The sequence below is a fragment of the Scatophagus argus genome, chromosome 18, assembly GCF_020382885.2.
Source record: "Scatophagus argus isolate fScaArg1 chromosome 18, fScaArg1.pri, whole genome shotgun sequence".
NCBI classification, from domain to species: Eukaryota; Metazoa; Chordata; class Actinopteri; family Scatophagidae; genus Scatophagus; species Scatophagus argus.
Window position 1 is genome coordinate 799,279 of NC_058510.1, and position 21,630 is coordinate 820,908.

General features: G+C 46.1%; 4 protein-coding genes across 6 annotated transcripts; 2 read left to right on the top strand and 2 right to left on the bottom strand.

Moving 5' to 3' along the window:
- Positions 1–187: 187 nt before the first annotated feature.
- On the bottom strand, positions 188–5,722 carry LOC124049239 (protein NLRC3-like). Its single transcript, XM_046370594.1, has 4 exons — positions 5,362–5,722; positions 4,672–4,821; positions 2,171–2,364; positions 188–1,974 (listed from the first exon to the last, which is right to left on the bottom strand). The coding sequence occupies exons 1-4, from the start codon at positions 5,415–5,417 to the stop codon at positions 188–190; spliced, it is 2,187 nt and encodes a 728-aa protein (XP_046226550.1). The 5' UTR covers positions 5,418–5,722.
- Positions 5,723–6,524: 802 nt separating this feature from the next.
- hus1 (HUS1 checkpoint clamp component) lies at positions 6,525–10,418 on the bottom strand. Of its 3 annotated transcripts, none has more exons than XM_046370596.1 (8): positions 10,258–10,418; positions 9,514–9,641; positions 9,135–9,311; positions 8,731–8,838; positions 8,483–8,557; positions 7,743–7,842; positions 7,193–7,327; positions 6,525–7,069 (listed from the first exon to the last, which is right to left on the bottom strand). In XM_046370596.1, the coding sequence occupies exons 1-8, from the start codon at positions 10,307–10,309 to the stop codon at positions 6,987–6,989; spliced, it is 858 nt and encodes a 285-aa protein (XP_046226552.1). In that variant the 5' UTR covers positions 10,310–10,418; the 3' UTR covers positions 6,525–6,986. The 3 variants fall into 3 exon arrangements, with proteins under 3 accessions (XP_046226552.1, XP_046226551.1, XP_046226553.1); XM_046370595.1 differs by having other exon boundaries at positions 6,525–7,099; XM_046370597.1 differs by lacking the exon at positions 10,258–10,418 and adding an exon at positions 10,143–10,161 and having other exon boundaries at positions 6,525–7,099.
- A 673-nt stretch (positions 10,419–11,091) lies between these two features.
- On the top strand, positions 11,092–13,211 carry cidea (cell death inducing DFFA like effector a). The gene is made up of 5 exons (XM_046370598.1): positions 11,092–11,279; positions 11,798–11,936; positions 12,014–12,166; positions 12,513–12,685; positions 12,854–13,211. The coding sequence occupies exons 1-5, from the start codon at positions 11,212–11,214 to the stop codon at positions 12,957–12,959; spliced, it is 639 nt and encodes a 212-aa protein (XP_046226554.1). The 5' UTR covers positions 11,092–11,211; the 3' UTR covers positions 12,960–13,211.
- An 854-nt stretch (positions 13,212–14,065) lies between these two features.
- Positions 14,066–21,546, top strand: tubb6 (tubulin, beta 6 class V). Its single transcript, XM_046371916.1, has 7 exons — positions 14,066–14,223; positions 15,730–15,838; positions 16,301–16,411; positions 17,202–17,317; positions 17,995–18,123; positions 18,343–19,157; positions 21,070–21,546. The coding sequence occupies exons 1-7, from the start codon at positions 14,167–14,169 to the stop codon at positions 21,149–21,151; spliced, it is 1,419 nt and encodes a 472-aa protein (XP_046227872.1). The 5' UTR covers positions 14,066–14,166; the 3' UTR covers positions 21,152–21,546.
- The last annotated feature ends 84 nt before the right edge of the window (positions 21,547–21,630 follow it).

Sequence of the window (21,630 nt, forward strand, 5' to 3'; positions counted from 1 at the left end):
CTTGTCCATGAAGGACGCTCACTTTCTCCTTAAAAATCTGCCAGGGTCTTTGATTAGTGACATGTTGTATCGCCCTCTGGGGGTTGTTTATGGAATTGCATTCTATGGAGACGAGCAGACAGGACAAGAAAATGTATTAAAATTAGATGGATTTATTGTGTCCGTCGGATGGCGGATGCTTCTGGACTCACACAGCCTTTCTGCAGTTCCTCACAGCTGGAATCAGTCTCTGTCGTCCCTCCTTTGTTGTGTTGTACTTCGTGAAGTCCAACTCATCCAGAACCTCCTCTGACATCTGCAGCATGTAGGCCAGAGCTGAGCAGTGGATCCCCGAGAGCTTCTTCTTGGATTTGTTCTCTGACTTCAGGAACTCTTGGATGTCCTGATGTACTGAGTGGTCGTTCATCTCCATCAGACAGTGGAAGATGTTGATGCTTCTGTCAGGAGAGACCGTGGTCTTCTTCTTCTTCAGGTTGTTGATGGCTCTCTGGATGGTTTCTGGACTGCTGTCTGTCTGACCCAGCAGGCCTCCTAAAAGTCTCTGATTGGACCTGAGAGAGAGACCATGAAGGAAGCGAACAAAGAGGTCCAAGTGACCATTTTTACTCCTCATGGATTTCATCATTGCTTCCATCAGGAAGCCATCCAGGGCTGAACGAACACGTTTTTTCCCCAGGAAAGCCTCCAGAACCTTTGTGTTCCTGTTGGTGTAACAGTGGAACATGTAGACTGCAGCCAGAAACTCCTGAATGCTCAGATGAACAAAGCAGTAGACTGTTTTCTGGAAGATCACACACTCTCTTCTGAAGATCTCTGTACAAACTCCTGAGTACACCAAGGCCTCCTTGACATCCAGACCACATCGCTCCAGGTCTTCTTGGTAGAACATGATGTTTCTTTTCTTCAGATGTTCAAACGCCAGCCTCCCCAGCTTCAGAAGAACCTCCCTGTCAGCCTCCATCAGCTCCTGTGGGCTCGTCTCATGTCCTTCATCATACTTCTGCTTCTTCCTCTTTGTCTGGACCAGCAGTAAATGTGAGTACATGTCAGTCAGGGTCTTGGGCAGCTCTCCTCTCTGGTCTGTAGTCAACATGTCCTCCAGAACTGTAGCCGTGATCCAGCAGAAGACTGGGATTTGACACATGATGTGGAGGCTCCTGGATGTCTTGATGTGTGAGATGATTCTGCTGGACAGATCTTCATCACTGAACCTCCTCCTGAAGTACTCCTCCTTCTGCTCGTCAGTGAAACCTCGTACTTCTGTCACCCTGTCAACACGTGAAGGAGGGATCTGATTGGCCGCTGCGGGTCTGGACGTTATCCAGACGAGGGCCGAGGGAAGCAGACTCCCCTCGATGAGGTTTGTCAGCAGCACGTTGACTGATGACTTCTGTCCGACATCAGACACAACCTCAATGTTCTTGAAATCCAGTGAAAGTCTGCTTTCATCCAGGCCATCAAAGATGAACAGAAGTTTACAGACAGCCAGCTGCTCTGCTGTGAGCTTCTGTAATGCTGGATGGAAAACATGGAGCAGCGTGAGAAGACTGTGCTGCTCATCTCTGATCAAGTTCAGCTCCCTGAATGACAGCAGAACCACCAGACTGACATCCTGGTTTTCCAGGCCCTCAGCCCAGTCCAGAGTGAACTTCTGCACTGAGAAGGTTTTTCCAACACCAGCGACGCCGTTGGTCAGAACGACTCTGATGGTCTGTTGTTCAGGTGAGGCTTTAAAGATGTCCTGGCATCTGATCAAAGTCTCATGGAGGGTCTTCATCTTGGAAGTCGTGTCAAGCTGCCTGACCTCATGTTGGGTATTCACGTCTTCACTCTGACCCTCTGTGATGTACAGCTCAGTGTAGATCGTGTTGAGGAGGGTCCCGCTTCCTGTTTCATCACTTCCTTCAGCAACACGCTCACATCTGCTCCTCAGACTGAGCTTATGTTCATCTGTAAGCTCCTGCAGTCCACTATCTGCTCAAAGAGAAGGTAAACAGACTCAATAAAGACTGAGAATCCAGTGATTATTTTCATGACCAACAATAAAAGAATTTAGAACAAAAAGATTTCATAAAAACCTCTGGAGTCTTTGCTGTACAACACAACTAATAAACAAGAAGAAGATCAGAAGACAGATGGACAGTCTTACTTTGTACTGTGCTGTTCTGACCTGTTCTGGACTTTTTTGCACACTGGGGACAGGAGAAGACTCCTGATGAAGCAGCCTGGTCCCAGTGTGAGGTGAAGCACCGCCTGCAGAACCAGTGTCCACAGCTGGTAGAGACTGGATCCTTCAGGACGTCCTGACATGAAGCACAGCAGGACAGCTGCTCCTCCTCAGAAACCTGACTCCTCTTCCAGCCTCTGTGAAGACATATCAGAATTCAAAAGCTCAGATCATTACAGAGAACAGGAAGTGATGTTACTTTAGTTTGAATTCAGCATTCAGTCCACAGTGAAAGAGATTTTTCTTTAATTTCATTAACTTTTCTGTTTTCATCAACCCTAAGTACTTTTTTTTACCTGATTGTTTCATTAACATTTGCAATCTGCCTGTAGTTTTGTGCCACTTTCTGTCTCGATAAGCATCAAATCACCAGAGTAACCACTGACTGTAGCTGCTGTTAGCTTTGTTAGCTAGTTAGCTCAGTTTGTCAGTGTTGCTGTGTTGTGCTGCATCTGAAATCACATTGTGCATCACAATCTCAGTATGCGTGCAATCCTTCAACAACTTTTGTGTGAAGTACGTTGGTGCGTATCTCTTCACTTCCAGTGAGCCTCCTTACTGACCAGAGGCGTGTAACCGTGGTAACCTGTACCAACGGGGAATTTATTTATGTTGCACTTCACAAAGCGACACTTGCTGAAGTGTTCAAGACATCGTGAGAAAGCTGGACTGGTTCCTGTCTGCCACTGTGTGTTATGATGTTGCTGGTGTTGTCACAGATTGTTTTACTGTCCTAAATTGCGTGTTAGTGTGGAATTTGGACAACAGTTTTTTGGTGTGTTCCTGAGCCCAAGTAAGTAACATCCTTCATACAGTCAAGTGGCGAACCTTCACCATCACACACCATCACTCCTATATAAAATACACCACTATCCTACTATCATATAAAATATACCTAGAATGTACTGAATGTCAACTTCTGTAATCAACATGCCGAGTTGTAAGATTAAAGGCCATAAAAAACAGCACAGAGACAGCAGGTATCTTGCGTCCTGAGAGCAAGAACAAATTTGAAAAAAGTAGCTTATCACGCAGGACAGTGGACGAGCTAGTTGAGATAGTCTGCAGGCTAAACAACAAAGCTGAGCCATTTACATTATATTCCATGGCACTGGACGAAAGTAATGACATAATGGACACCGCCCAGCTTTTCATCTTTATCGGAGGGATTAATGACAATTTTGGGATGACGGCAGAGTTTCCCTAAAGGGGAAAAAGCAGGGAGAGGACTTGTATGAAAGAGTGTCGGGGTCATCGAGAGGCCGAGTGCTTCGCCAAATCTGACTGGAAACAACGTCGGGCTGCTCAAAAGAATCCAAGAGGGGGTGAAAGAGGACAACCCTAAGCAGGAGGTAACTTTCCTACACTGCATAATCCACCAGGAAGCACTGTGTAAATCCGTACTGCAGCTTGATCGTGTAGTGAAGACAGTTCGTTAACTCGTTAACTTTATTCGAGCAAGGGGACTTCAGCATCGTCAGTTTATTAAGCTTCTTGAAGAAACTGACGCTGATCACCAGGACTTGCTTAACCACTCTAATGTCCGCTGGTTAAGTTTGGGGAAAGTATGTCAACGAGTGTGGCAGCTCAAACAGGAGGTTATCTCACTTTTGGAGCTACTTGAAAAAGCTGCCAATTTTCCTGAGCTGAGTGACACAGATTGACTTTGTGATTTAGCTTTTGCTGTGAACATGCTGACACACATGGACGAGCTGAACGTGAAGCTACAAGGGAAAAACCAGTTTGTGCGTGAAATGTTCACAAAAGTCAGAGTCTTCAAAACCAAGCTAGCTTTATTTTCAAAGCAAATGTCAAATAAGTCATTCACCCATTCCCCCACACTGGCTACGCTGAAAGAGCCGTCTGGACACGTGAAAAACATGCACAGAGAATTCTGCCGTCGGTTCTCCGATTTTGGAAAAATTGTCAAGTCACTTCAGCTGGTGTCATGTCCCTTCACACAAGACCCTGAAACGGCACCACAGGAGTTGCAGTTGGAACTGCTCGATCTCCAATGTGACACCATCTTAAAGGAGAAGTTCAGGTCTCTTAAACTGGGTGAGTTTTGTTTCAAACATCCAGGAGACGGCACAGAGGATGCTGGTGTTGTTTGGCTCTACCTGTGTGTGTGAACAGACTTTTAGTGTGAAGAACACCAACAAAGCACCCCACCAGATCCCAGCTGAGTGATGAACACCTCAGATCTGTTGTGAGAATTGCCACAACTAAACTAACACCATACATCCATGCACTGGCAAAAAATGGTGATCAACAACACTGTCCCCACTAAAAAATAAATGTAAGTATTAACACCCTAATGCCTTTGATGTGGACCTTCAATGTGGACCTTGGGCCAAAATGTTTGGCCACCCCTGTTCTAAACTGTTGTTTTGTAGCGTTCCTGTCAGAACTAACTGAACATGAGTTGATATCAGTTCTCTTACGTTGTGTCTGAGAGTTGAGATTCATTACTGAGGGCTGGAGGTTCAAGTTTGGACGAGTCACTCTTCAAGGACAGGCTGCTGGACACTGGAGACTCTGCTCTGACCTCCTCGTCCTCCACAAAATCACTCATGTTTTGATCTGAGGTCAGCCTGAAAGGTGAAACAGCAACACTGACTGTGAGCTCAGAACACAGCGACAGCTTAGAGGGTGGAGCCCCTCCTCATAGAATCTGGGGTTACAATACGTAACCAACATCCACACACACACTCCACAGTATAATACAATCAGTTCAGTTTTCCTCAAGGCGAGGACTAACAATGTATTGCAGAACTTGAGTTTGGGGAAACCTTTTAAGTCGAAATTGTAGAAACTCTCTTGGCATCCCAACAGAACTCCGCTTCCGGCGCTGCGAGTGGCAGCCTGTGCAGCAGTTCCGGCTCACCGTTGAGCTTTTCTTGTGTTTTTTGGAATTAAAACTTCTCTTTGTGTGCTCTTCTGCTTTGTCTCGGCTGCGTAAACACGGACGCTACGTCTGTGCAGTTTGCACCAGTTTTCCTTTTTGTTCTAGCACTTTTACGACCGCCTACGGGGATCAACTGTTAGCAATCCAGGCTAACACCCGGCTACTGTATGGAGAGAGACCCGACGTTCCCCGTGAGCTGAGGCGGAGGAGGCGGAGGAGACGTTACCATCCTGTCCTCCCTCCCGTCATAATGGGGAATGTGTCTCTGAAGACTTCAATCATGCTGCTCCTTCATCCTGTCCAACTTCATTCACCCAGTATGTTACCTGCTACACCAGAGACAATAAAATACTGGACCTTTTCTAAGCCAACACCAAGGCGGCACACACATCACTTCACTACCCCCCACCCAGGATCAGTACCTACATACTTAGTCCCTGAAACAGATCTGTACAATAATCAGTCCATCCACTAATCCTAACTGAGGGACTCTAGTGTGAACAGTCTTTTTCTCTTCTGTACTGTGTACAGCTGCAGGTACTTGTTTCCTGTGTATTTATTCCTTTGAATGCTCATCCTTCTCTTATCCCTGCATGCTTTGCACCCTCCATATCCTGTTTGCTGCTGTGACACTGTAGTTTCCCAGTTATGGGACTAATAAAGGATTATCTCATCTTATCTTAAACAACCTGACAAACAATGCGAAAAAGTCCGTAAGTAAATAAAAAGTAAATAATTACAGTAAATCAATAAAATATTGTATTAACACTCACCCTGCCTTCTTCTGCTCCGTCCTGTTTAAAACAGATATTCAAAGTCGCTCTCAGCTTTCTAGGTCACTTGTAGTTCAAAGTGTGATTTGGGAATTTAATTTAAGAGGTGAAGTCAAACAGGTACCTGCACCCCGACAGGCTAAACTCGACCCACAGTGAAATGAGTCACGTCAAACTCACACTGCGTCACCAAAGCTCGTCAACAGCAACAGAACAAATCTGCATCATCCAAGTTACTAAACAAAGCAGCAAAAACATCCTTGAATGGAGTATGTGTGAACAGTAAATGGAGAGAGGAGGAGCCTCACTGGTCAAAGGTGATCAAAGGTGATCCAGGTGAACGTTCAGTAGGAACATAAATACATAAAGCAATAAAAGTGAAACTTTGCCATGAGAACAGCAGGATCAGTTTGTCCAGCATAATTACTGTCCTGTGGTCTCCACGTGCTGTTCTCAGCACCAGAGTCGTGGGTCAGTAAAGACAGGTCATCGTATGTCCAGTGGACTTTACACAACTTCCCCATTCTGTGGCTTCTGTGACACTTAGAAAAATCAACAGAGTAGCTGAGCTCACTGCACTGTCTCTGTGCTGCTTCCTGCTGAGTGGAAGTCAAAATGGATTATCAAATTATCATTTTATTTGTGTTACACATTCAGCCCAGGGATGCATTTTACACACAGTACAGTCTGCATGCACAAGTCCATTCAAACGCATCAAACTGGACAAAAGATCATCGAGCTGAGAGATAAAACAAAACATGAAACAATCTGAGCATTTAATATGCAACTTGTTCCACTTTCTCTCTAAATCACACGTTTTGACCCGCTTTCCTCCATGACAAACGCACATTTACCAGCCTGTCCTTACGGATACCAAAGGTCAGCAGGTCAAGTCTTCTGAGGTCCATTGACAGGACTGGAACCAACTTCGGTCTCATAGGACAAACTCCCAGACATCATGAGTTCAGTGTCATGGGTTTCAAACGCAGGAGGAATCCTCGCCGTGAGGGGAAACATCAGAAAGGGCTTCACAGCCCAAACTCAGAGAGTCGAAGCAGCTTTGCGGCCTGCGGGGCGTCTACGCCACAGCGGGGATGAAATACTGCAGGGACACGTCCTCGTGCAACAGGATCAGATGGACGACCCTTTCGTGGACGATATCTGAGGGGACACCAGGATCAGCTGCAGGTACTGTGTGTATACGTCAACACTGATGTAAAGATACGTGAATATTTCCACTGGACTTCCTGCGGCACACTGAGGAGCAGCTGAGGGTTGACTTACTGCACATGGCCTTGCTGGGGTTGACCTGCTGCCCCATGAGGAACTGCTGCAGCTTCCTGATGTCCACCCTGGCCTGGGCCATGGCCTCTGGGTCCCGGCTCTGAGACGGACCGCCTTCCTGGGAGGCGTCATCACCTGGAGGGACGGACGGACGGACGGAGATGAAAGGAGAATAAACGGAGACGGGAGGAGGAACAGAAATGTGTGAATCATTTCCTGTGACGTGGAGCTGAAGCCAGGACCCGAACTAAAACCTGAACCACTGAAAGCTTCTCTGTCAGCCCCGCAGCACAGGACTATAGTGTCACCACTTCAAATCTGCCTTTTGCATGTCATTCACGTGAGAAATTTTTGACCTGCTAGTGAAAACACATGAAATGTCACCGGATCAGCAAAGCCATCAAAACGCTTCCTGACATCATGTCACCGCCAGAAGCAGAGTGAGGGCACCTGCGAGGTTTAATTCTGGATTCAGGTGAACTCGGAGCTGATAAAGTGGACTCACGCTGCCTGCGTAGCTAACAGCAGGCGACAGCAACCGAGTTCTTACCCCACGGCGGGTTTCCCAGGTCTCTGAAGTGAGTGGTGACAGAAACCAGATCTGTCTCGATCTTCAGGTTCATCTCTCCATTCATGTTGGCCTCCATTACCTGAGACAAGCACACACGCACACACACACACACACACACTCTTTAATTTACATTCAACTAACTGAAGCTTTACGTTAGCTTGCAGGTTAGCAAACTTGAGAACAATTGGTTTAAATAAACTTGGAAGTTACTGTCACCGTTTTAGCCATCATTTCTGTTGTAATTACACTGGATTCACCAAGGTAACAACTGAGATCTGACATCTAACTTCTCATGAGCTGCTAAAACACAGCAGATGGAAAAGCAGATGGACAGCAGGAGGACGTTGGTCCTACTGGGATTTAATTAACAGGAGGAGCAGCAAGTTCACAAAAAACGAGCCTGAGTTTGTTACTGTAGCCACTGACCCACAGTCGCACCCTGGACAGGATCAAAATCACTGAGCAGCACACGCATTAGTAAGCTCCGCCTACTGCTGTGTGGGTGGAGCTTTCAGTAAAATGCAGGCAGGGCAAAAAACATCAAGAAAAAAAAGTGATTTAATTAACGTCCACTCACTTCTACTGGAGTCGTGTCTTGTTTATTTCCTTTCCAAACTCTGACAAAGAAACCTTGTTGTTCACGAATGGCTTTAGCTTTCATTTAGGCTTCTAGACTTCCTACTGAAGATGATGTTAAAGTAACAGGAATGTGATCCTACCAGGAAGTTGGAGAGGTTCTTCATTCTGTCCACGACGTTCTTCATCGTCTTCAGAGGAGGCAGGTAGATACTGACCTGCAAAGACAGACATATAACCAAATGTCTGTAGCACTGCAGAGTCAGTGAGGGAAAATCTGAACAAATTTCAGAGAAACTAACGTTTATTCTTCTCTAAACCCTAAGTGTCTGTCTGTGAGGTTTGGTTGTGTATTTGGACGCGTGCTGCACTTCATTGCGATGTCACGTACATCAAAGTCTGGCATGCTTGGCTCTTTGAATTCGTGCCACAGCTTTCGGGGGATGACATCGACTGGGACGTCGTGAGTGACAACTCGGCTGATGCTGGACAGGGTGGGCTGGACATGAGGGGGACAGAGAGGACATCATTAGGCTTCAGAGACTTTACGGAGCTCCTCCAGAGCCACTGAAGACAGCAGGCTGTTTCCAGACTGCACTGGTGAAATTTCCCTTTTACTTTAATCAAACTGTAGTGCAAACTTCCATCTTCATCAGTCTGACAACATGTGTGCAAGAAATGGGCTGCAAACAAAAAACAACACATGACTGAAAGCTGGAGGGGTTTCAGAGGTCAAGTTGGCTCCACATCATCATTCATGTTGTGTTTTAAAGTCAGTGTGTTTGACAGGCCCACCAGCTCGGCAGCGATGGTGAGGCAGGGGCAGTGCTTCTTGGTCAGTTTAACTTTGACGGCCTTGGCGTTCTGGACCGTCTTCAGGGCTCTGGACAGGTTATCTGGAGTGACCTCCAGACAAATCTCATTGTCCTCAGAGGACACGCCCTCCATCTGGTAGTCGTCGAAAAAGTTGGCCTGCGGGGAGGAAGGAAACACCGACAGGTTCAGATGGCAGAACGAAGGGCCGCTTCACCTGAATCACATAAAAGCTCTGCAAGGTGTCACATCCAACACCTCCACTCACTGATGAAGGTGAGACAGACTTATCAACTGCAAAACACACACACACAGTTTTACTCCCCAACAGGTGAAACGAGGAGCTGAACTGAACGCTCACCTGTGGCAGTTCACACCACATGCTGACGCCTCCGTTGGCCACTTTGCCAGACAGAATGAAGAACAGGTTGTCTGGCGTCAGTCGCAGGATACACATCTTGGTCAGCTTTGAGATGGTCGTGACGACTCCTGGTGAAGACGAGCGAGAGCAAAGTTATTAGCTACAACAAACACGACTTCAGTTTATTTTAACTCAGAGGTCTTTTGTTTACTGTATTATTTATATTGTTACTTATTTTATTACATACATACATTACTTATATTCTGCTGGCTTTGTTGCAGTAATGACTTGTTGCACAGCTGTTTTTGGTTTCTTGATTACTGTAACGACTCTGCGTGCCTTTAAATAAACAAATTAAACAAATAAAGTGTTTTTGAATTTAAATTTGAATCTGTCCTGTCACCTGTGTGGGGGTACAAACAAACAGAGCAGCCGCCAGTCCTGCATGATCACTGGCTACTGACTAACCGGCAATAATCTTCAATAATATTTTTCTTGTCTGATAACAGATAACTCTGATATGGATTTGAACAAACTTTTGGTTTATTTTAATCGTATAAATTAACGCTAAAATGTCAGCGCTTGATGTGTGCCGAACTGAAGTCACATACCGTGCAGACATAACAAACCTGCACTTTGTCAATAAGTCTTGCGTGATGTTATTTTCGCGCAGAGAAACTTTGGAGGAAGCTAACATGTTAGCAGCGTGGGCTCCGTCTCGTGAAGGACACTAAAGAGACTCACGGGTGAAATGGTTCAGACACGCGATATCGACGATTTTCCCTCGAAACTTCATTGTGATTGCTGACAACAAAGTTCACTCTGAAGTCCGTTTATGAGGTTTCTTCTTAGTTCTGCTTCAGGCGGGATATTTTGTTTGGTCCGTCGACGTTTAAAGTCCGGGGAAAACAGCGGACAGCGCCTTGGTTCCGGATTTAAACGGGCCGTCAATAATAATAATAATCCTACAATTTACCTTATGTTTAAAGTCTGGCTTTAAAGTTATTGTGTAAAAACGTTTTGAATGAATGAAATGCGAAAATTAACACTTTAACAACTTTCCAGCATATTTGCTGGTGCAAAGGCAAATTTGAAAAGCCTTTATATTCTGCATAGAAATACTTTATGGCGTGACTCAGGTGATGGAAACAGAAACAACGTGTTAGCAAAGCTTTGCATCATGACTGGAAGCAGAGGTGAGTTAGCATAACACAAATCCACCTTCTCTGGATAACCTGTTCCTGATAAAGGCCTCATTATTATTTCCTTCCTAATCTGTGAAACAAAAGAATATCAGCTGGTTTCCTGTGTAAGCTGCTTAAATGTCTGGACCAGAAAATCAACAGCCAGTGAATTCCTGTTATTGTTTATGTGTTAAATGAGTGAAGGTCGAAACGTTTGGAGGCTGACAGCCTCAGTGGAGTCAGACAGGAGTTTTGTACTCCAACAACACACAAAGAAAGTGTCTTTTTCCTGCGGTGAGTCCTACTTTTGACACGTTTAGCTGATAATTCTATTGGTTCTCGGCCTTAACCGTCGACCAATCACAAGCCGTCCTGGTTAATAAGGTGTTTCCACTCAGCGGCTCGGCTGCAGCAGGTGAGCTGGACCTGCCGTGTCTTCAGGCTGAGAAACACCTGCTGCTCCTCTTCGGGATCGTTATCGATCTGTTTGACCGATCGATTAGCTGCTTTCCGAATGGCGCCGCTGTCCATCCAGTCAGGGGTGAAATACGCCAAAGCTCTGCTGCCGGAGACTCTGGTGAGGTGGGTGAAAAGCTTCGTTCGAGGGTCTCCGCTAAATCCTGCAAATTTCACACTTTGATCCTCTTCTCTGACCAGCGAGTCCGTGAAACCAGCTGGGCGCCAAAGCTTTTTGTGTGTTTCTGAAGCTGCTCGTATGAAGGTGGTTTAAGAGAAAACTCTTCACATGATCTGAAGTAAAAGCACTTCAATAAAATAATCAAGAAGAGCCTCAAAGCGCTGATCAGGCGTCCAGCAGTGGACGAACTGGACCCCAGAGTCCACATCACCAGAGATAAACAACCAGTACAACAAACCTGCTGGGTTCAAAACCCAAAGATCAGAATGCTGAAGTATCGCAGTAAAAGTACTCACAGCTGTTGGGTTGGATTGTATATTCCTGGATTGCTGATGCGTTAAGACGTGAGCAGTTTGAAGTGTTTTCTCTTGAATCTGAGCCTGCGAGGTAACCAGCGACTCCAGCTGTCAGGTATGAAGTGATCAGACTGCTTCGCTGTGTCCTGATACTGTAACCCTGGCAGGTCTGTGTGGACGCTCCAGTCCACCATCTCTCGGCACATCCTGCCCTCGGCTCAGCCGCGCAGCTTCAAGGTCTGCACCGGCAGCCGAAGGCGGCGGCGAGCTTTGGAGGCGTCCTCTCTGGACGAGCTGCTGGAGCAGGTGAACATCATGAAGTCTTTGCGGTTTTGAAGCGGATCCACACTTTGACATCGTGTTTCCTGTGTGTTGCGTCTCAGGTTGCGAGGGTGTTCGTGCTCTCCTGCCACTTCCTGACTCTGGTCCTGGAGGAGGATGGGACTGAGGTGGACTCCGAGGAGTTCTTCCAGTCTCTGCCCAGCAACACGCCGCTGATGGTGCTGGAGAAAGGAGACGTGTGGACGCAGAACAAGGTGAGACTCGTTACTGCAGTGGAGAAGATTCACCAAATTAACCTGGAACTTTAAAAGTCCAGTTTTCATCTGGTATTCAGTTTGTAAACGTTGACTGGACATGTGGATCTTCAGCAACACGTTACAGACGAGTTCCTGTCTTTAGAGATGATCGCTTTTCAGGTTGACTTCATGTGAGGACAAACTGAACTGACACTTTGTCCAGCTTGTCCACAACAAGCTGAGCAGCAACACACTCAGATGTTTGCTTGGTGGGCTTCGTGGAGGCTGCTGAGAGGAGGAAGTCCACACGCTGTGAAGTCCCTCTGCCGCATCACATCCAGGTTTGGTCTCCTGTCTGTTTCAGGTCTTCCCGAGCTTCCGTCAGCCCAAGAGAAAGGGGATCGCTAAACTGTCCTTTGACATCTACAAGCTGCACCCTAAAGACTTCCTGTGCTGCCTGGCCATCAAGGCGACCCTGTACGAGGCCTACACCCTGTCCTACGACTTCAGATGCACCAGGATGAAACACATCCTCAAGTGAGTTGACCTCTGCTGACATCTGCTGGTGACCTGAGGGCACTGCAGCCCGTACACTGATCAGGTTTAGTCCTCTATCCAACCCCCCCTGGAGTCAGAGTCCACCATGGTCACGTGACGTTCACTGTCCTGCAGAGTTTCTGAGTTTGTGATGATTTGTCCTATCAGGTGGCTGCTGCGCTGCCTCACCTGCCTGAGCAGACTGTCAGGACAGCTGCTGCTCTACACGTCCTCGTCCCTGCTGCAGCTCACCGGAGACGACGACCACTTCTAGAGACTGTGTGTGTCAGTTTGTTTCTACTTTTAAATGTTTTTGTCTTGTTGTTCACTGTTTTTATCTGAACACTGAGTATCGTTCAAGTCTTTGGCTGCAGGTTTTCCCACTGTGATGTTTGTTTTTTGGATGTTTTATCTTTGGATGGGAGGATTTGTATTTAATGCACAAGGGAAAAGACGGGAGCCCTGAATTTCATTTTAAAGTCTGCCTGTAAAGTAAATGCATGAATAAAGATTCATTAAATCAGTAGGTTTGTGTGTGTAGTCCTGGATGTGTCACTGCTGGGATGAACCCAATCGTCTCAATCACGGATCCAAAGGCTGTGAGGACCAGAGGACCTGGCTCGACGCACACTAAGGACCAGGACTTCCTGCTTTATGGCTCTGTGCCGTGTAAACCCGTCCAGAGCAGAGAAAATCCCCTCCAGGCTTCCGTCCTCATGCTGCTGGTGTGTCAGCGTTCAAACCAACAAAAACACTCTGTTACAAGTAAAACTGCATTCAGAATCGGACATTAAAGCATTCAGAGGGTACTGCAGACATCTGGTTTCCTCCTCGCGTTTCTGTCTGCTTTACAGCTTTCATGATCATTTAAACAAAAATGGGAAGTTGTGTAAATGTCTTCTACTTTCACTTTGCTTTCTGTGTTTCTGTCAGACAAACTCGGGGATAAATCCAATCGGTTTATTAGATCCTGTGAGAAGCTGCTGCACGTCTTTCATCACATACACACTTTTAACTTGTGGTTTGTTTCGTGGTGGAGAAATTGAACAAATATGGTAGATAATTGTTTTCTGTTTGTTTTGTTGCTGCCTGGCTGGTAAACAACTTGTTTGTACAGGAATGAATGAAGCTGAAGTGACTTCGAAAGAGAGAATCTGCTGAAATCAGAACAAGTAACACACAAATAAAACTTAAGTGGCAAAAGTGTGGGAAAAATAATTAGAAATCTTACAGTGAAAGGATTGTTCCCATCCCCATTCCCAGCAGTAGCTGTAGTGTTTCTGTGGGAGACAGCAGTTTGCTGAGTGGGACTGACATGGGCGGAGTCGCATGAGAGGAGGAGGAAGAGGAGGAGGAGGAGGAGGAGGAGGACGGGAGGCCGAGCGACCGACCGTGTGCTCCCGTTTATCAGACGCACAGCAGCAGGGGAGCAACAGAGCAGCAGGATCCGACAGAGAGGAACACCAACAGGGAGGAGAAAGATGAGGGAAATCGTTCACATCCAGGCGGGACAGTGCGGGAATCAGATCGGGACGAAGGTACCGAGCAGTTTCTGCTGTGTCACATGAGTCTCATCTCTGATGTTCAGTCCCAACACTTTCTGAACATGTCAAACACGATCCAGACAAACAGGACTTTATTTAAAGCCTTGAAGGCTCAATTTAGGACAGACTGTACAACATGACACGAAGACGTGTTGTGTTCACTGTGTCTGGGATATTTGACATGCAGCTGATAAAGAGTATTTAAATGTTTTACAGACAGAGACGTCCTTAAAACTGCTTGGACTGAATCTGTGTGTTGGTCTGTCTGAAGGTGTCCCGTCTGGATGGACCCTGATGCTCCCAGCGCTCACATTACACATCAGTAACTGTTATCAGTGAACACTTGAGTAGTGCAGGATCACACAGAACTTTGACAGGAATGTGTTCACTGTATAAACTGAAATATACTGAAATAATAAAAGCAGATTTTAACACAGGGCCACAAAATGTGCTGATGCTGCAGAATCTGCTGATAACATGGACTTGTTTTTACAAACTAGTCTGCAGAAAATTAAGCCACCAGAAGAAATCAACGTGCAGTGAAGCTGCCTCCCTCAGTCAGCTGTCCACATCAGTGCAGGATATGAGATCATCTTCAGTTAGGACGAGTCTTAGGACGAGGCTAAATTCCTACCTTAAGATAAGTTAGGATCTGAGGTCTGAGATGGGACTCAGCCAGTTCAGGACAACCTCTTTGTCTTCTTTTCCCTCATCTGTAATCTGGAAACTTCACAGGGTGAAATTTAAGGGGATTATTCTCAGTCATGTGTATGCACAGCCGGCTACAGGCCCACAGGCCAGTCAGACTGATCGATAATAAATATAACCGACAGCCGCAGCTCTGGTTTCCTGTCAGTTTCTGAATGGACAAAGTGCAGTGAGCTTCAGCTGCTGTCTGTCCTGTAATAAAACCAAGAGAGCAGTGAGGGGGAGAGACGTGAGCTCAGAGTCACTGTGAGACTATTCAAGGAATCTGGGAGAGAACACACACACACACACACACACACACACACACACACACACACACTGACCAGTCACACAACTATTTCAGCGTCCGGAGGAGGAATGAATCTGGTTTCAGCAGGAGGAGAAAGTGAAACATGAGAAACAATAGGATCTGAATGAGCAGTTAGCCGATCTGTAACCACAAAGGCTGCTGGGTAATGAAGCGCTGAGACTGTGTGGAAAGTGAGTAACTCAGCTGTGATGGTGATTCTTAAACAAGGCTCAGGTTGTAAATAAAAGCAGAGAAACGACTGCACAGTGTTGTTAAAGTCACCGTCCAGGCTGAACTCATCCTGTGGGATCATCAGGACATCAGACACACCAGTCACACTTCAGTAAACATGGTTTTTAAACTCTCTGAAGGAGGATTGTACAACAGAATGTGTGGCTCATAAAGCTCAGTTATGGGAGAGGGTGAGCAGTGAGTCAGTGAACGCACCACTCACAGTTTCTTCTTCTTCTTCTTCTGTTCTGTTGCTGCTGTGACTCGGTCAGTTTTGGGAAGTGATCAGCGATGAGCACGGCATCGACCCTGCAGGCAGCTACGTGGGCGACTCATCTCTCCAGCTGGACAGGGTCAACGTCTACTACAATGAGGCATCCTGTGAGTACAACCGAACAGCAGAGGTGTGTGTGTGCGTCACACACTCCCCGTGAATGAGAGCTTATTAGTCTGAAAACATTAACTGTTCTTAACTGTAATCTTTAAATTGTATTGGAATTGTCTTTTTTTTTTTTTTTTTTTTAAAAAGTAATGTTTAATCATCAGACCTAATGAGTCTCCATAAAGCGCTCCATAAATAAAGGTTGTTATACATTAATACTGTGGAGCCAGACAGGAAGGGAGATATTCTCATATTCTATTTTCTCAGATTAAGCTGTTAAATATAATTTTTGTTCTTGTCTGTAGCTACTTCCACTTCCAGATGGATATTTTTGTGTTAACGGCCATGTTAATGTTGTTAATAAATACTGATTATAAATTACCCTGGCCATTCAAAGTAATGCTAAAACCACGAATGTCCTGCCAGTCCTTTCCCAGAGTGACATTTTCCTGTTTGTGCAGCACATAAATATGTCCCCAGGGCTGTGCTGGTTGACCTGGAACCAGGAACCATGGACAGCGTCCGCTCAGGGGCCTTCGGACAACTCTTCAGGCCAGACAATTTTATCTTTGGTGAGATGTCCAACAATGACTGATGACCTCCAGCTGGATGACTTCTCTTTGTTAATGTCTTCCCTAACTAATCTCAAAAGGATTTTTCACTGATTGTGGATAAAATGAAAAAAGATATTGAAATATCAAACTATAGAGTAGTTGTGGCTAACATGTTAGCTTGCAGGTACCTACACTCACATCCAGCGAACACAGTGGAACATCACTGTGTTCACCAGAGTCATGTTTTGTTCAATATTCCCTCTCTTTTGGCTCTATTTTTGGTCTCCACCTCCTCCTGATGGAAATATCTGCTCTTTAGCTGCTAAATTCTCCACTGTGAACGTCATCCGGTCTCTGACTGTCTGTCTGCTGCGGGCTCGGTAGTCTACAGCGGGTTTATCAGAAACAAACTGTAGAAAATGTGCTGGAAAAACCAAAACTAGGAGCTAACAAAGGCTAAAACTTTCCGTAGAGCTGCACAGATAAAGACTTGTCTCTATCGGAGACACTTTGTGTGGGCACAGAGGACAGAGCTGGAGCAGCGGGGAAACTTTTCCAGCTATAAATCTGCACAGTAAACAGACTACAGTGACTGCAGAGTGTGTTTTATAAACTGATGTCTCAGTGGGAGAAGAAGCAGGGACGCTGGAAATGTCTCTCTGTCTTCCTTATACACACATGTCTGTCCTCCTGTCCCCCAGCTGAGAAGTGGGTCACCAGCCGAGTGTGTGTCTGCATTCCCATCTGTTGTGGCGATCATTTTACATTTCACAGATGGATTTCCTCTGTGCTGATTGGTCGTCTGCAGGTCAGACAGGTGCAGGGAACAACTGGGCCAAAGGTCACTACACGGAGGGGGCGGAACTTGTAGACTCAGTCCTGGACATCGTGAGGAAGGAGTGTGAGCACTGCGACTGTCTCCAGGTAAAGAGGAATAATTAGCTTTTTGTGAGAGAGGGTCACTTTGGAGGCAGAAACAACCTCATTGGCTGGGTTAAAGTGGGAGGGGCTAAAGTACAATTTTTTTTTTCATCTATTAATATTTGGATCCTATATATTGGGATCCTAATCTCGATTATTTTTGAAGGTGACTCATTGACACCCAGTGGCCCCACAGGTCACAGGTCCCCTTGTCATCTGGTACTTAGTTTGTGCTTAATTGCAAACTTGTTTAGGCAAATCCACCAAAAATGTTTGCTGTTGATCTTCTTGCCCTTTTTTCAAACATTTGATATCAATTTTGAGACTTTATTTTATTTTTGTACCAAGTCTCCAAGAACACTTTCATTGGACTTGTTGGAGTAGTACTGAACTTTAAAACTATTTTGGTATGAATGAAAACATTTCTGTAGTTTCACAGACTCTACTGTATAATACTGCCAGCTGGCATCAAACATCCAAATTTTGATCTAAAATCAACATTTAGATTTTAGATTGAATTTGATTCAGACAACATTTTTTTAAAAAGTTATTTAAAAACATCCTACTGAGCATGTTGAATAAATGCAGAGGAACAAATCAGAGAACTAAACCTGAAGTGACATCTACATGAACATTTGCTGTAAATGAAACAAAGCCTTCAGCTGCAGTTCTGCCTTCAGGGTTTCCAGCTGACTCACTCTCTGGGAGGGGGCACCGGCTCCGGCATGGGGACCCTGCTGATCAGCAAGATCCGGGAGGAGTACCCCGATCGGATCATGAACACCTTCAGCGTCATGCCTTCGCCAAAGGTATCGGGGAGGAGCAGAGCGGGGAGGGATGGACGAGTAGCTGGGTGGAAGGCCTCAAGTGCTGATGTTGTATTTCATCTTTAGTGCCTTTTCCTAATTGAGATTATCCTGCAGATCTTTCCTGGAATCACCTTCCTCTTTTTTCCCTCCATTTCTCCGTTGTCTTTTTCTGTCACACCTCAACATCTCTTAATATCTGATGTTCCTCTGCTCCGTCAGGTGTCGGACACGGTGGTGGAGCCCTACAACGCCACCCTGTCGGTCCACCAGCTGGTCGAAAACACAGACGAGACCTACTGCATCGACAATGAGGCCCTATACGACATCTGCTTCCGCACTCTTAAACTCACGACGCCGACCTACGGCGACCTCAACCACCTGGTGTCGGCTACCATGAGCGGCGTGACAACCTCGCTCCGTTTCCCTGGCCAGCTCAATGCAGATCTCCGCAAGCTGGCCGTCAACATGGTGCCATTCCCCAGACTCCACTTCTTCATGCCAGGGTTCGCTCCTCTGACCGCACGGGGAAGCCAGCAGTACCGAGCGCTCACCGTTCCCGAGCTCACCCAGCAGATGTTCGACGCCAGAAACATGATGGCAGCCTGTGACCCTCGTCACGGACGGTACCTGACCGTCGCCACTGTCTTCCGTGGGCCCATGTCCATGAAGGAGGTGGACGAGCAGATGCTGAACGTCCAGAACAAAAACAGCAGCTACTTCGTGGAGTGGATCCCCAACAATGTCAAAGTGGCTGTCTGCGACATCGCTCCCCGGGGACTCAAGATGGCCGCCACCTTCATCGGCAACAGCACAGCCATCCAGGAGCTGTTCAAGCGGATCTCGGAGCAGTTCTCGGCCATGTTCCGCCGAAAAGCTTTCCTGCATTGGTTCACAGGCGAGGGCATGGATGAGATGGAGTTCACAGAGGCGGAGAGCAACATGAACGACCTGGTGTCCGAGTACCAGCAGTACCAGGAGGCGACCGCCAACGACGGCGAAGAGAACTTTGAAGACGAGGACGAGGAGATCGTTGAGTAAGGAGACCAAAAAAAGATGGTGGGAGGGTTAACATAACTAGTAGCTCCGAAACAAGGAGTCAGTTGTTGGTGAACTCGTCAGTTTGAATTCAGATAATTTAGTCTTTCATAAATCATCGAATAAGACCAAGACACATTTGCCACATATTTAGTTATTAACCTTAATACTTTATGGGTCACTTTTAGAAGCTGATTAATTATGATTTGATTATTTCTAGACTAGACATGTACTGGATTAACTGAAAAATTCAAACTAATCCAACGTAAAAACAATGATGAGGGAAACTCTTGTTCATTCTCGCAGTGTCTGACCAACAGTCAGAATTGCTTTCTTTTGACAAAAACCACGCAGCTCTGACTTTAAACACGTAACGTTCAGGTGTAAACCCTCTAACAGTTTAACCAAAGACGCATCAGATCAGAAAACGTGATGACGTCATGTGTTTGAAAGTGTTTGCTAACGGATGGAAAAATAACCAGCAACTGTTCAAGTGAGCGTGTGCAGTGAGTGTCATAACTGATGTACACAAGATGCTCAAACTGTGGAAAGATGAAGGCACATGATCCTGACGGAGCCTTTTTGTACTGTGTTTCAGTGTGTTTGTTGATTCTTGGACGTCTCGAGCGGCTGAAGAGGTTGAAATAAAAGCTTCTTTCGAGGCCTCACACTGTTCAACGTGTGTGTTTGTGTGTTTTTGATGTGTACTGTATGTTATCTTTATGTTGTACACGAATCGTCTGACACGCTGCTCTTTGCTCTGGGTCACGGCTCAGTGTCGAATCTCAGTGCCTTTTGGAAACTGATCGGGTGATTCCTCAGTCCAGTCTTATTTTGGTCCGTTTTTGACTGTGTTTTATTTAAGCAAAATTGCTGTGCAGTTGCTTTGTGATGAGCCTAATTTAAATATATAACTTAAATAACTTAAAACGCTTAATTAAAATACCACCGCGTTCAGGTGTTTGTGGAGGGAAGGCCTGAGAGTAACGGCGTGATGAAGCATCGTTAAAAATGTTCACGTTCAGTGTTTTCAAAGTATCGCGCGTCAGCAAAATGCCTTAAATAACGAGCGTGTGTTGAAGTTTTGTCGAGGTTTCGCCGTGTTTGGAGCTGAACCCCAGGCGGGAGAGAATCGGCGTGTTAATCCCCCCCCGTCCAGCGCTGTGTGTCAGAGCTGATTCCCCAGCAGTTCTGTTTGTGCTGTGGATTATGTGGAGACAAAAACGCTGAGCTGATGTCTGTGGATCAGACGCTCATCAGCAGATCTTTGTGTCTCTGCAACACGCTGCAATCGGCAGACTCGTGCGGCGCAGCGAGTCGCCTGCTGCTGACTTTAAAACATTTCCTGGATGTCCTCGCTGCCTCAGAGGCTGCACAGGCTGTTCCTTATGACCAACATGATGATCCATTTATTCTAAGGCTGAATTCAAAATCACATACTACAGCTGAATGAAGACGCAGTGCATTGTGGGGCAGCTGAGCCTGTCCAGTCATCTCACACCACACACTCAATTTAACATCATACTCAGTATGAACAGTGTTAAAGTCTTATCAGCAGTGAAGCTAAAAGTTCTCACGGCCATTAAAATCTGAAGGGTTGATCCTCGGAGGAAAAGAATGAATGATGAAAACAGTACGAATTACGGTGGCCCAGAGAGCTCAACACACTGCAACTAAAGAAAACACATGCAAGTGAAGAAAAGCTCTTCATTAGTGTGACAACTCGTGAGCAGACTCTGGTGAACCTGAAGAGTGGACGTCATAACAGAACGTTCAGCTGTCCACATACTTTTGTCCATGCTTATAGACACTCGCAGACACCAGGTTACAGTGCTTTTGCTCATGTCTCTCACACAGTGTGTGTGCACACTGATTTAATGTAACTCAGTTTAATCTCTCCTCCTCCAACAGATGCTGGAACGCGGAGCGGCAGCTGGACGAGCCAATCACAGAGCAGGAAGAGCAGGAAGACAACTTAAGCCCAATCAGTTGAAGGCGGAGGCGGGTCATCGTCTGGAAAAACAAAAAGATCCTGCAGCATGAGCCTGTTTATTTTTTCTTGTTTAGTTTGAGATGATGTGTGAATTAAACGCAGCAGCAGTGTTTAATCAGGATTGCAGGTGTGTGTCTAAACATCTGCAGTTTAAACTGAATCCACTGAGGCGACTTCAGTCCTGCCAGCAGCACAGACGGTTAACTCTGAGAAACGCAGCATCACTGACGCTTCTGAGCAATAAACGTGAGCACGTTTAGCTTTAAATCAAATCAAAGATGAACATCAGTCTGCTCCTCCTGCTGAGAGGCTCTCACAGACAGTACAAACTCCACCTGCGTTCACAGTATGGTGACAGTAATTTCTTCTTCGGTGGTGCGTCCAAATGAGCGCATTAGTATAAAACTCCTCTGTGGTTTGTGGCTGCCGATCCAGAGACTTCACACACATTGAGGCCTGACATCCATGACCGGGTCACA

Coding starts and splice junctions, on each gene's coding strand:
- LOC124049239 (XM_046370594.1), bottom strand. CDS start 5,417: ATGATTGAAGTCTTCAGAGACACATTCCCCATTATGACGGGAGGGAGG. Junction 4,822..5,361: donor ACGGGAGGGAGGACAGGATG/GTAACGTCTCCT, acceptor TTCACCTTTCAG/GCTGACCTCAGATCAAAACA. Junction 2,365..4,671: donor TCTCAACTCTCAGACACAAC/GTAAGAGAACTG, acceptor ATGTCTTCACAG/AGGCTGGAAGAGGAGTCAGG.
- hus1 (XM_046370595.1), bottom strand. CDS start 10,309: ATGAAGTTTCGAGGGAAAATCGTCGATATCGCGTGTCTGAACCATTTC. Junction 8,558..8,730: donor CAAGCATGCCAGACTTTGAT/GTACGTGACATC, acceptor CTGTCTTTGCAG/GTCAGTATCTACCTGCCTCC. Junction 7,328..7,742: donor CCTGGGAAACCCGCCGTGGG/GTAAGAACTCGG, acceptor CCGTCCCTCCAG/GTGATGACGCCTCCCAGGAA.
- cidea (XM_046370598.1), top strand. CDS start 11,212: ATGGCGCCGCTGTCCATCCAGTCAGGGGTGAAATACGCCAAAGCTCTG. Junction 11,280..11,797: donor CTGCCGGAGACTCTGGTGAG/GTGGGTGAAAAG, acceptor TAACCCTGGCAG/GTCTGTGTGGACGCTCCAGT. Junction 12,686..12,853: donor AGGATGAAACACATCCTCAA/GTGAGTTGACCT, acceptor TTGTCCTATCAG/GTGGCTGCTGCGCTGCCTCA.
- tubb6 (XM_046371916.1), top strand. CDS start 14,167: ATGAGGGAAATCGTTCACATCCAGGCGGGACAGTGCGGGAATCAGATC. Junction 16,412..17,201: donor GCCAGACAATTTTATCTTTG/GTGAGATGTCCA, acceptor GGTCGTCTGCAG/GTCAGACAGGTGCAGGGAAC. Junction 19,158..21,069: donor GAGGACGAGGAGATCGTTGA/GTAAGGAGACCA, acceptor CTCCTCCAACAG/ATGCTGGAACGCGGAGCGGC.